The sequence below is a fragment of the Littorina saxatilis genome, linkage group LG9, assembly GCF_037325665.1.
Source record: "Littorina saxatilis isolate snail1 linkage group LG9, US_GU_Lsax_2.0, whole genome shotgun sequence".
Classification (NCBI taxonomy): domain Eukaryota; kingdom Metazoa; phylum Mollusca; class Gastropoda; order Littorinimorpha; family Littorinidae; genus Littorina; species Littorina saxatilis.
In genome coordinates, this window is record NC_090253.1 from 61,985,142 (window position 1) to 61,998,633 (window position 13,492).

Below are 13,492 nucleotides of genomic sequence, written 5' to 3' on the forward strand. Positions count from 1 at the left end.
ATGCTTTTCAGAAACATAACTTGTCGCTATGGTGTGTGAACAGTCACTAACGCTATTGTTTATGCTTTTCAGAAACATAACTTGTCGCTATGGTGTGTGAACAGTCACTAACACTATTGTTTATGCTTTTCAGAAACATAACTTGTCGCTATGGTGTGTGAACAGTCACTAACGCTATTGTTTATGCTTTTCAGAAACATAACTTGTCGCTATGGTGTGTGAACAGTCACTAACACTATTGTTTATGCTTTTCAGAAACATAACTTGTCGCTATGGTGTGTGAACAGTCACTAACCCTATTGTTTATGCTTTTCAGAAACATAACTTGTCGCTATGGTGTGTGAACAGTCACTAACACTATTGTTTATGCTTTTCAGAAACGTAACCTGTCGCTATGGTGTGTGAACAGTCACTAACGCTATTGTTGATGTTTTTTTAGGACTGTAACCTGGATAGTCACTAACGCTAATGTTGATATTTTTCAGGAGCGTAACCTGGATAGTCACTAACGCTAATGTTGATATTTTTCAGGAGCGTAACCTGAAGCGCACAGCCATCCTGGTGGTGGTGCAGGGCAAGAACAAGAAGCGGGAGAAAGTGTTCAGCGTGTATCGGCCCAACACCGGCCTGCAGGCGCGCGCAGAAACTCTCGACGAAATCAAGAAGAAATACAAAAAGGTGACGCTGACATTTCTGTGTTTCATTTTGTTACAACATAATCTTGAAGACTAACTCCAGCATAAGTCTTTGACTTGGAAGTTTGTTGCCTTGAAGTTTATTGTTTGTGAATGCTTTGGGTTTTTTTGGATTAAAAATCTCATTAACTAACCTTTCTTGTTTATTTATGTGTTTCTTCCTTTTCCCCTCCTTGTGTTTATGTGTTAAATGTCTTTACTGATGGCATTACATAATACAACATAATTCTGTATTTACTTGAAGTTTTTGTTACAATGAGGTTGTACTGTGTGTATCCAGGTGTTACAATGAGGTTGTACTGTGTGTATCCAGGTGTTACAATGAGGTTGTACTGTGTGTATCCAGGTGTTACAATGAGGTTGTACTGTGTGTATCCAGGTGTTACAATGAGGTTGTACTGCGTGTATCCAGGTGTTACAATGAGGTTGTACTGTGTGTATCCAGGTGTTACAATGAGGTTGTACTGTGTGTATCCAGGTGTTACAATGAGGTTGTACTGTGTGTATCCAGATGTTACAATGAGGTTGTACTGTGTGTATCCAGGTGTTACAATGAGGTTGTACTGTGTGTATCCAGGTGTTACAATGAGGTTGTACTGTGTGTATCCAGGTGTTACAATGAGGTTGTACTGTGTGTATCCAGGTGTTACAATGAGGTTGTACTGTGTGTATCCAGGTGTTACAATGAGGTTGTACTGTGTGTATCCAGGTGTTACAATGAAGTTGTACTGTGTGTATCCAGGTGTTACCGGATGAAGCGGAGCGACGGTGGGAAGACCAGTACTACGCTTCGGCCCATGTCTGCACGCATGCCTACTGGTACGTTCGCTGGTTTTTTTTTTGGGGGGGGGGGGGGGGTGAATGCACAGATTTTGTGGGGTATTTTGTATTTCCCACGTATAAGAAGCATGAAACTGCTTCTTCTTCTTCTGCGTTCATGGGCTGAAACTCCCACGTACACGTGTTTTTTGCACAAGTGGGTTTTTACATGTATAACCATTTTTACCCCGCCATTTAGGCAGCCATACACCGCTTTTAGGGGAAAGCATGAAGCAGTAGGAGCGCTGCATGATAATTCTATGGCAAGTACGGGAAGAGGGGTGTGTACATCTGCCTACCCTAAAAAAAAAGTATGCGTCAACAACTGAAGACCGAGGCCAAAGAGCAATTTCTTTTATTTTTTGTTGTATTTGTCTTGTTGAAATGTTAGCAGTTAGTCTATCTGTCACGGCTGTTCCCAGGGCTTCATTTCTGCCTCTTTAGCTGCAGGTAGGCTGAGCTATTTCTAGCACCCATCCTTCCCCCACAGCAGAGATAACTCAGCAGCTGCTCGCTCAGTGCCATACACAGATGAGGCCCATCTCCTGGTGTAGCACGGAAGCATTTGAGTTGACAAGCAAGCTAGCTCAACAGTGTGCTGGCTGCAGCTGTTGATAGCCAAATGATTCCCTCTGCCCTGGCTATTTTTAACTCGCCCCTTCCCCAGCTAAAATGCAAGCAAAGAACAGCTGTGATGTCTCAGGTTCATATTGTGTCTGTTTGTAATTCCTCAGGAACGGCAACTGCAAGAAGACAAGCCTGGGCCTGCCGTGCGAGATCGGTCTGCGTACACGTCAGTACCACGTGCTGTCTGGCTCGGTGCTCTCCGTGTGGAGCCGGGTGGAGAGCGTCCTCACCTCCATGCCCTCCGGCAACTCCTCCAAGATGCAGATCATCCGCCTCCGCACCGACGATGGCAGCAGGATTGTGGGTAAGTCACGGCAACAGACCAAGTGCGGAAATAACACTTTTGTGCCACATTAACCTGCTGTCTGCAGCCAACCTGTGCACGGTGTAGAAACTGTGTTGAGAGTTCTGTTTAATTGCATATAAAGAGCTAACATCTTTCTGGTTCTCACTGGAAATCCGTTTTTTGAAAGCTTTAAAACCAAAAAATCCGGTTTCTTAAAGCAAAACTTTAAACAAAAATTTTAAAAAAACATTCTTTTGTTTAGATGGTTGATGGAGGCAATATGTGTATTATTTTATAATTATTAACATACATTTTGGTACCAGGAGAGGCTGTTCTTTGCCTTTAAAGATGAAAAAAAACAAGAAATTCCTCCGAGGTAAGAAAAACACCCCCGTTGGTCAAAGGGAAATAACCATTCTCACTGCCACCAACTGAGAAGGTTATTTCCCTTTGACCATTAATATGTCCCTCTATAAGTCCTTGTAGAATCTTAATCCACCAATAACTCCCTAACCGTGTGTTTGACTGGTCCCAATTTTTGTAAGGACCGTCTCAGGAATGTATAGAACCTGTTCACCAAGTTTGGTGACGATCGGTCCGTTCATTCTTGAGATCTATATGCGAACACAAACACACAAACAAACACATCGAGCGAATCCTATACACACCCCTATACCGGGGGTGTAAAAAAAAAAAAAAGCCTCAGCTTTTGGGGGGAATAGGCCCCCAGGGCCCCTGGCCTGCCGCCGTGGACCCTGGCCTGCCGCCGTGGACCCTGGCCTGCCGCCGTGGACCCTGGCCTTTCACGTTTTTCACTATTTGTTGATGTTGCAAATGTACACAGGTGCAACAGAACAGCAGCACAGCTTTGCATCACTAGTCATAAGAGGTGTCAACTCCACTCCAATACAATAGACGATATTAGGAAATAACTGTCGGGTTTGTGTGCGTTGTGCAAGAGTGAATCTCTTACTTTTGTTAAGGCAACCTTTCCACACATAGCTGTTCTTTTGAACATGTGTGCATTTGCAGATCACTGCCAGTGCCACGGCTGTGCATGTGTTAGTATCATATTTACTGTAATTAAACAACTGTAAACAATGCGGCTTCACAGCAGAAAGGTTGGGTGCAGACAGAAGGTACAAATGGAACAAATGGTAGACAAGTGTTCAGTTGCTTTGTTTTCCTCTCCTCATATAAAGCTGTGCAGACAATGGCTTACATGGATGTGGGGGGAAGAAAAGTTCGTGGGGTTCAACTGCTTTTTGCACTCCCCCCACCCTCACTCCCACTCCTGCCATTTAGGCAGTCATACTCTGTTTTCCGGTGAAGTAAATGAACTGATTCACTTGTCTTGATGTTTGCAGGGAGCCTGATCCCCCAGAACTGTGTGGCACCGCTGACCCACGTGCTGTCCCAGGACTCGGCTCGAACCTACACCGAGAAACACCAGCAGTCGCTCGAGTCCGCCATCAACGGTCTCAAGGCGTCCTCCGCCCTCTCCTCCCTTGCTGCCAACACCAACGGCCGCCCCACCACCACCACCTACAACAACAACAACACCACCACCTACAACAACACTGCCATTAACAACAACACTAACAGCTTGATTAGGATGAATACAAGCACACCTGTAGCACAGCTACAACACATCAACAACACTGTCATGACGTCTCAGTCAGCGCCCAGCGAGGCAATGGAGGATCCGTCCACGCCAGGATCATCAGAACCCATTTTCAGTATGCCCACGTTTGACTTCTTGTGATGAACGGAGAGGGGAGGATGCTTCCACCCCCTCGTGCTAGGCGCTGGGTCTCCAGTCAGCGTAGAAAGAGGGCCGCCTCTTTCTGATTCAGGGACAACTGAAAGTGAGAGGATTATGCGACTTCTTGTGATGAAGGGAGAGGGGAGGATGCTCCCCACCCCCTCCTGTCAGTACAGAGAGAGGTCCGTCTCTGTGTTTGAGGGACAACTATAAGTGAGACTTTGTGACGAAGGGACACAGGGGGACTCTCATCCCTTGTGTTACTAGTGGCAGAGTTTCCCTCTGTATTGTGGAGAGAGAGAGCTGCCTCTTTCTGGTTTAGAGACGACTCAAAGAGAGAGCTGCCTCTTTCTGGTTTAGAGACGACTCAAAGAGAGAGCTGCCTCTTTCTGGTTTAGAGACGACTCAAAGAGAGAGCTGCCTCTTACTGGATTAGAGACGACTCAAAGAGAGAGCTGCCTCTTACTGGATTAGAGACGACTCAAAGAGAGAGCTGCCTCTTTCTGGTTTAGAGACGACTCAAAGAGAGAGCTGCCTCTTTCTGGTTTAGAGACGACTCGCAGAAAGAGAATTGTGTCTGAGAAGGGAGAGTAGCTGCTTCTGTGTTGAAAAGAAGTGTATTTCTCCTGGCAAAGACTGCCAAATGCTTTGTGTGAATAGGGCTACCACTGTCGTTGTTGAGAGATGATTTGAAGAAAAGAGGCTTGCCTTTGAAAAAAGGAGGACCTTATCTGAATGTCAGTGTTTGAAGAAGAGAAGTGAGAGGTTAAGGTTCATGTCTTCAGGTGAAGGCAGAGGAGAGGCCATGTTTGAGTGTGAATACAGAATTGTGACGTGTGCAGCCAGAAAGCTTCTGGTGTGTGTGTCATTCTGTGTCAAACCAGGAAGTGTCAGAGCCTAGGCAAGTTACGTCTACAGTAATGACAACTCTGTACTGGAAACCAGAGTAATCTCACAGCGCCATAAAATTACTTTTGGTTTTGGTGTGTTGGCTCACAATGTTTACTGAAATCCTGACTGAGGACTTCGTGCTGAATAAAATAACAGTGACAATGGGTTGTGGAAATTCAGTGTGGACATCCCATCCAGGAATCCTGAAATGGAAATTCAGTGTACACATGCTATTCTCATAAGAGAAACGACGTCAAGATCGGTCTAAAGAATCTTGAACGCCTCATAGTGCCACAGGAGAAAGTGTTACGTTCAAGGAGGAACAAACTAGATCTACTCCTGAGATCCATTTACCAAAGATTGCTAGGTTTGTGCTGACTGAAACAGGATCCTGAGTCTGATGTGGATGAAACGTTTCCTTCCAAATACTGTTACCTACTCACCTAGATGCTGTTTTCCACTGGAGAAATATTAAAAGTATTTTCATTCAGCGACGCGGGGTTGCGTTACCACTGTCTCAGGATTCAGACTTGACGAGGAGTATTGCTACTCTTGTGATTTGTCCGCACATGATGTAAGTCATCGTCACCTTGGCAAATCGACCCGTGAAGATTTATGTTGCCTGGAAATCATCTGCATATCATCGTCCTTTTCTTTCTGTCCTCAGTTGATTTATTGTATGAACAAAACAAGTTTGCTTCGGCTGCCCACCTAGACCGGGTCATTTCAGCATGAAAACTTCACCATGACAGCAATGGATGCGATCATGACCAATTAAAGCTCAACATAGTCCTGAGTTAACCCAGTGGAAGAGACATCACATACTGAGTGAAAGAAGAGGCTCTACTGTTTGCGATTCACTCAGTATGTTGGGGAACCTCTCACGGGGCTGAATGGGATTATTGCCATGGACGCTTCTGCTGGAGTTGCAACCCTTAGCTCATGTTTTCAAGACGTGGCAGTGATAACGGCCAGAGGCTCAATGTAGTTCTGTCTTCTGTCTGAGAGCGAGACCTGCATGCACTCCACAGCTTGGTAAATGTTGAAAAGTCAGCTACTTGTGCTGTGCCTTATGCCTGTTGACTACAGTGGAACCTCCTGTGAAGACCTCCACAAATCTCAGATAATCAGGTCTTAGTTAGGAGGCAGTCTTGAAATGGGGGTCACTTTACACAGCTTATCAACACAAAGTCTGAAACATCAAGTCTTGAAATGGGGGGTCACTTTACACAGCTTATCAACACAAAGTCTGAAACATCAAGTCTTGAAATGGGGGGTCACTTTACACAGCTTATCAACACAAAGTCTGAAACATCAAGTCTTGAAAATGGGGTTCCACTGTATCACTTGCGCCCTCTAGCCGTACTCTAGCCGAACGCTATCCCCCTGAGCTTAGCACAAGTGCTCATTACTCTAGCCGAACGCTATCCCCCTGAGCTTAGCAGAGACCTGTTTACCCTTACGATTTTGGCGTAATTTATTACGATTTTCTGCAAAAAATACGCCATTCCGCTATCCGTGTCAAGACTACGATTTTCATAAATAAAAAAAAAGTAAAAAAAAAAAATAAAAAAAATTATTATTATTTTTTTTTAATCAATTCACATGTTTGGCATTGTTTTTTCAATGGCAAAATGGGGTGAAAAAGCACAGGACTGACCAGAGATCATGTCTGTCTGATAAGACGCTGGAGAGCCTTAGTAGTGGTGAAGTCTCGCCCTCACTCATTCGGCAAGCGCAAGTACAGTAGAGAAGCACTTGACACACTGAAAAAGGCCTACTACGAGCAAAAGAAAAAGAATCAGTGATGCATGTGCTTTTGATGTGATCTTCGTTGAAATTATGATGACTACAAAAACTGACCGATGTGTTTTGTTTGTGAATGATGAATATATGTGCATGATTGCGTTTCGCAGACACAGTTGTCATATGCGTTGTAATTGGCGACGAATGCTGGATGATTACTATTTTTGTGCCAGGATTACTATTTTTGGGGCTGAGCATTACTCCAAAACACGTATGGGGGTAAACAGGTCTGTTAGCACAAGTGCTCATTACTCTAGCTGTGGTGTTAATGGCAACTGAATACTGTGACAGTGATCAGCAAGACTAGTGACAACTCTTACTCACTTGTGAAAAAATGAAAATGCAAACAGTCAATGTTGCAGCCGCAATACCCTTTGGTGCAGAAAATGGTGTATTTTTGGGTCTCCCAACACTTTTAACTGGTATTCAGAATTGTCAACATGATGTGTATGTGATAAACTAATACCCGTATTGCTGTTATTTGTGTACGTACAATAAACCTGTCATTTGTGGTGCTCATTTTCAGGAAAAATTATTGCCAAGTTTGTGCTTCTCAAAACAAAATTCCAAAATGGTGTGTGAAGAGTCTGTGAAAAACGAGTGAAGAAAAAACAAAGATTCTGTGACACTTTTCCATGAGGGTTTTTTTCATCACAGAAAGTGAACTGTTGAAATTAGTGTGCATGTTTTTCAACTAGCTTGTGCTGAAACCACAGCCAAATATTCTTTTGACTCGACCTTCTGGGTAAAGATTGTCTGTTGTGACTGTTGTGAAACAAAGCGCACACTGTGTTGTCAAAAGTCATTCACCTGTGTCACACAGTGTGTGCCAACATCGTTTCCTTGAGTGATCCCACCTTCTGTTCCTGATGTGGACTGCATGACACATTTAACAGTGAGAGTTTCTAACAGAAAGCAACCACTGTGTGGGTAAATCATCTTGTGTGGGAGATTGTCTGTGCTTATGTGTGTGTGAGTGTACCTGTGTGCGAGTGCAGAATATCTGAAAATCAGCAGCGAGTGCGAGTCTCATTGAGTTGGTTCCCAGTAAGGTTACTAATTAATTATGCCATTACAACTTCACGCCTTGCCTAGGCTTCTGATCTCTGATCTCAGTTATCATTCGTCTTCAATATGAGCATCTTTCTTTTTTTTTCTTTCTTTTTTTTATTCCAGACTGAATTTTGTTTTGTGTGTGGTAAGGCCAAAAAAAAAAATAGGTCTGTTTACGGTAACCCGACCGACCCTATTTTTTTCGCGCGACCCTAGACTTTTTTTTGGCATTTGGGGGAGAAAAAAAATCTTGTTTTTTTTGCAAAATAACGTAAAAATATGGTTTTTGGAGAGAAAAAAAGAAAAAAAAATCCCGACCTACCGACCCTTGTATGAAAATGTATAGCTTTCTGCACAGTTTTACACATGTGTATTTAAAAACCATTTCACTTCATTAGATTCATGGGCACCAGTAGAACATTTAAGAGGGGGGGAAAAAAACACCATACACTGATTATGTTAAACACAAGATATATAAATATTCTTCTTTTTCGTTCATGGGCTTAGACTCCCACGTTCACTCACGTTTTAAGCACGAGTGGATTTTTACGTGTATGACTGTTTTTTACCCTGCCATTCAGGCAGCATACGCCGATTTCGGGGGAGATATATAAATATGAACAGTGAAGATTTTGTTTCTAAAACAGTAAATTACAAAAACACTTGAGCCGAGCCACAATGTTTGCTGGTGTCAGTTTTGATCAGTTTGACATTTTGGTGCATACACATGAAACAAAAAGGACTTGATCAGTTCCCGTCAAGTTATTCGGACAACAGTAAAATACAAAACAATGAAAGCAGCTCAGACATGACATTGTTATGTAAATGTATGATTTTGGTCAATTCAAAGTCCCAGCTAAAAGGGTTGTGTGTTTTTGTCAGTCAAAATCGGCACTAAAAAGTAGGTATAAACCACACCTTTTCGTACTATCAATGATTTCAGTGTAATGGAGATTTCAGAATCCTATACATGTCTAAAACTAAATAGTTGGACTGCTGTAATTGGCCTCATTTTCTTTTTTCATCTTTTTGTTTGTTGTGTGTGTGTGTGCAAAATTCAGCGTCACAAATTTAAAAAAAAAAGTGAAATGTTTAGAACTGTATGTCCATTGTTTGTGTTCCTCACCTGAAATATCCCCTCCCCCCCCCCCCCCCCCCCCCCCCCACCACCACCACCACCCAACATACCTCCCCCCCCTCCCCCCACCTCCCCTGGATCAACCTTTGCTGTCTCTTCCCTCTCTCCAGCCTTTATTGCCTATTTGAACTCGGAGCATGGAGGCAAATTTGCAAACAGGCAAAAAGTGTTTCAACATTTTCATTTGACTTTGTATTGACTTTGTGATGATGTGAATGTTTAGCTTGCATGTGCCTGTGAATATCTTTCAAATATCAGGTTGATATCATTTTGTGCTGATGATTGTATAGCTTGCATGTGCCTGTGTGTGAATATCAGGTTGATATCATATTGGTTGATATCGTATTGTGCTGAAGTGTAATGTGACTTGTACTGTCAGCAGCCAGGGCTTTCATAACAAAAACAAATTAACAAACATACATCTGTGTGTTTCTGTGGTGTTGCGTTATTATAAACTTGACAATGACTTGTTCCAAGAATGGAAAAAACTGTTCTTGTTTGTTTTCACGTCGTGTTCTCTTGGCTGATTCATGTTGATTGTGACGGAGCAGAGTGGGTGCCGCTCTGTCTTAGTTTACATTTTACATTTTCTTTTTCATTACTTCATTGTTCCATCGCTGGGAAATTCGGGTCGCTTCCTCCCAGTGGAAAGCTAGCAGCAAGAGAGTTATCTTCAACGTGTTGATGTAATCAATGACAGATTATTCCACAAGTAACAAGTGTCAGATCTGCTAAACAAGTAACCCCTTCTTTGTTTCCTCCAAGTTCCAACCTCCCCTAAATTTCTGAAACTAGTTGACGCAATTGAATTCTAGACTGTCACCATTAGGGTTTCCGTTTTTAGGTGAATTTGCACATTTTCCATAACAATATGCTCAGATTTGGATCAGATTGCATCATTTTAAATGTCAATTGCAGACATTTTTTCGTACCCACTTACAAATAAAGTGTTAAGGGATTTTTGCTGTGGTACTGGTAGCTTTGGTAAATTGAAATATAGCAGAAAAATGTGACTGTATTTTGGTTTGTGAGCTGTAAAGGTGTCTTAATGGCATTCTTGGACCAACAGTTTTGATAACTGGGAGTTTCCAAGAAATCAAATGCAAGGAGTATTTCGAAGCTGATACAGATCCTGTGAGAACACTTGTTCTGAGGTTCTCGACAACTAAACTCTTTGCAGTTCTTTTTACTTTTCTTTAATATCTGTAGTATACAGTGTATGCAAAGCTTGTGTGTTGTTTTAACTAAAGCTAGGAATTCTAGGTCTTTTCATCTGCTCTTAACATTTTTATATTTTGTTATATTTTTTTTATAACAGTATTGTAATCTGCAGTGTATGCAAAGATTGTGTGTTGTTTTGACTTAAGCTAGTGATTCCATATCTTCTAATCTGCTCTTAAGACTTTTTGTGTGTGTAATAAGGATAATAATGTTTAGTTTAGTACAAACAAATATATTTGGTGCTTTCATTGAACTGTATTATTACTATTAAATACAGCTGTGAACTGTATTACAATATTGCTTTGAAGTTAAGCATACAAGCCAACACGTAGTGGCGAAGTGGACAGAGAAAGAAGCAGTCCCCTCTTGGTGCAAAAACAACCACGGTGTTGTCAAATCATTCTAGTCTCGTTGTTCATGCTGCAATCATCCAGTGCCTTCCATTTCTTCCACGGTCGTTGTCTTAATTATCATTCCCCCATGAAATATTTCATCCAAGTTTGTGTCCATTTTGTACATTGTTTGTAAATTAAATTGTGTTACAAAAAAAGAAAATAAACATGAGGAAATTGTGTTGTACATTCTGTGCTTGTTAAAGAAATTTGTTTTAAGAAAGAAAGAAAAAAAAACATGAAAAATCTCTTTTGTACATTCTATATGTTTGTAAATTAAATTTGTTTTTTAAAAAAAAAACCGAACATGAAAAACCTCTTTTGTACATTCTATGTTTGCAAATGAAATTTGTTTTGAAGAAAAAAGATGAAGAAAAAAGTGAAATGACACCTGTATGTGTAACAGTTGTTTATCCTGTGAATAATGTGGGTACTTGTGTCTTTCTGGATAAAGGAGTGTGTGTGTTTCAACCAAGACTTAGACATGTGTGCTGGTTGCTGTGTGGGCCTGAAGGTTGAGAGTTTGACAAGTGTTCGTGTGTGCACAAGGATTGCTGTGTGGGCCTGAAGGGTGAGAGTTTGACAAGTGTTCGTGTGTGCACAAGGATTGCTGTGTGGGCCTGAAGGGTGAGAGTTTGACAAGTGTTCGTGTGTGCACAAGGATTGCTGTGTGGGCCTGAAGGGTGAGAGTTTGACAAGTGTTCGTGTGTGCACAAGGATTGCTGTGTGGGCCTGAAGGGTGAGAGTTTGACAAGTGTTCGTGTGTGCACAAGGATTGCTGTGTGGGCCTGAAGGGTGAGAGTTTGACAAGTGTTCGTGTGTGCACAAGGATTGCTGTGTGGGCCTGAAGGGTGAGAGTTTGACAAGTGTTCGTGTGTGCACAAGGATTGCTGTTTTTAGACTGGAGTCAAGTGTTCCACATGGAAATTCTGTATCTGGAAATGATCTGAGTGAGTGAATGTTAACAGTTTGAATCAGAGTTAGTGACATTTGTTTTATAAATTTATACTCTCTAACCCTCTTCCCTCTTCAACTGACCAACAGCCATTCCATAGTTTGTCTTCACAATTGCTTATGTGTCCGTAATTGTACGCATGTTCAACTATTCTTTGGGCCTTTGACCAAATTTTTTTTTTATTATTTATTTTTTTTTTTGTAAGCGCAGGACTGCGTTTTTTTAGATGCTGGTAAAATGTATCTTTCCTTAGTTTGATTAATGCAATTACTGAAATAAATTAATCTTATTTATTAGAAATGCTGTATTGTATTGTGAGATGTTTGATTTACCTGGGCGTAATATTTGCGTTCCCTTCTTTTTTCTTTTATCAGCATTTTGTTAATGTTTTTGTTGTTTCGGATTGAGTTGATCATATGACGTGCTTCTATTGGGTATGATGATCACAAAAAGTATGTTTATTAAGCCATCAATAAATCTTATTAGGGTTTTATGTAAGAAATGGAAACAATTTTATTTTTCTGAAGAGCTGCAAAGAAATGATACTTAAGGGCAGGCATGTATGTCATTCATTGTCCTATTTTTACTCTCAGTTTAGTATTGTATTACATGTATTGTATTGCATGTAATGTATTACAGTTTCCACTAGTTTTGCCTTAAAATAATACCTGGCAAACAAATAAACAGTCAATTTCAAGGGATATGTGTGATGTATGTGTACATGTTCAACGTGTTTGTGTGTATTGATGTATACTTTGCATTTACATTAACTTTGCTTGACAGGGGAAGGTAATACATTGCCAGGGAGAAATACGTTTTGTGTTGCATATTTCCATATTCAATACTCGTTTGTACAGTCAACAGATAAGTCTTGAGGAGCATAACAAGACAGTTAATTTATTGCTTTTGTTTGAAATCCCGTGTCTGTTATTAACCTGAAAAATGTGCAGCGTCCTTGCTTTGGAGTTTTGAGCTTGCAGAACTTTATCTAAATTCAGCAGATGCTGCTTGCAGAACTTTGTTATCTAAATTCAGCAGATGCTGCTTGCAGTACATTTGTTTCTTAACTGTAAACTAGGAGTCCACAGAATTCTGAGTCTTTATTTACCACAAAAGAATTAAGACAGGTTTTGTTTCCTGCTTCATTTCTTCGTTTTTGAGTATTTTGTATTACAGTACCACAAGACTTGGAGAAGGGTAAGAAGAAAAAAAAGTTCAGTTCAGAAAAATTTCAAAAGATTTTGCACTCACCCACTTCCCTTTTACTTATGTTTCTTCTTTTACTTTTTGTGTGGTTATATCTTTGTGGAATGTTGAAGTGAGTGAGAGTGTGGATGATTAGAGTGTCCAGGTTGCTAGCTGAATGCCTCGTGTTGATTCATTGATTTTATTCCATTTCCAATCTGAACGATGTCGTCCCCGTGTGTGTGATATTCTGGTGATGACCATGGCAGTTTGTTTGTTGTATGTAACAAATGTGTACACTTTCCAAAGTTGAGACAACAATAAAATGCTCACAAATACTTCAAAGCGTCCGTTTGTGTGTGTGAATGCTCACAAATGAAAATGTGTGTGTGAATCAGAATGCTCATGAATACTCTAAAGAGTTTATGTGGGTGGGTGTGAATGCTCACGGAAACTATGAAAAGTGTATGTGTGAATGCTCACAAACATTTGGAAGAATCTGTACATTACCCACTATTCATTCAGACTTCGTGGGACAGAGTTTTTTCCACACGAGATTACGTTGATTTTCTAACGAAGCCGTCAATCCTAAAACTATTGCAGATTTTTTTTTTCTGAAACTTTTTACCATTAGCGCAGAGATATTGTAGCACATCTTT

At 41.1% G+C, this 13,492-nt stretch overlaps 1 protein-coding gene and 1 long non-coding RNA gene across 2 annotated transcripts in view; both read left to right on the forward strand.

Moving 5' to 3' along the window:
• LOC138976717 (protein strawberry notch homolog 1-like) overlaps nt 1–6,659 on the forward strand; it is a 50,849-nt gene extending 44,190 nt beyond the window's left edge. The window contains exons 25-28 of the mRNA XM_070349588.1: nt 532–678; nt 1,438–1,514; nt 2,249–2,445; nt 3,795–6,659. Coding sequence (XP_070205689.1) covers nt 532–678; nt 1,438–1,514; nt 2,249–2,445; nt 3,795–4,192 — 819 coding nt within the window. The 3' untranslated portion in view covers nt 4,193–6,659. The remainder of the gene's footprint in view (nt 1–531; nt 679–1,437; nt 1,515–2,248; nt 2,446–3,794) is intronic.
• Nucleotides 6,660–9,575: 2,916 nt separating this feature from the next.
• On the forward strand, nt 9,576–13,171 carry LOC138976718 (uncharacterized). Its single transcript, XR_011459128.1, has 2 exons — nt 9,576–11,207; nt 11,544–13,171. It is a non-coding gene; the product is annotated as an uncharacterized lncRNA (long non-coding RNA).
• Nucleotides 13,172–13,492: the final 321 nt, after the last annotated feature.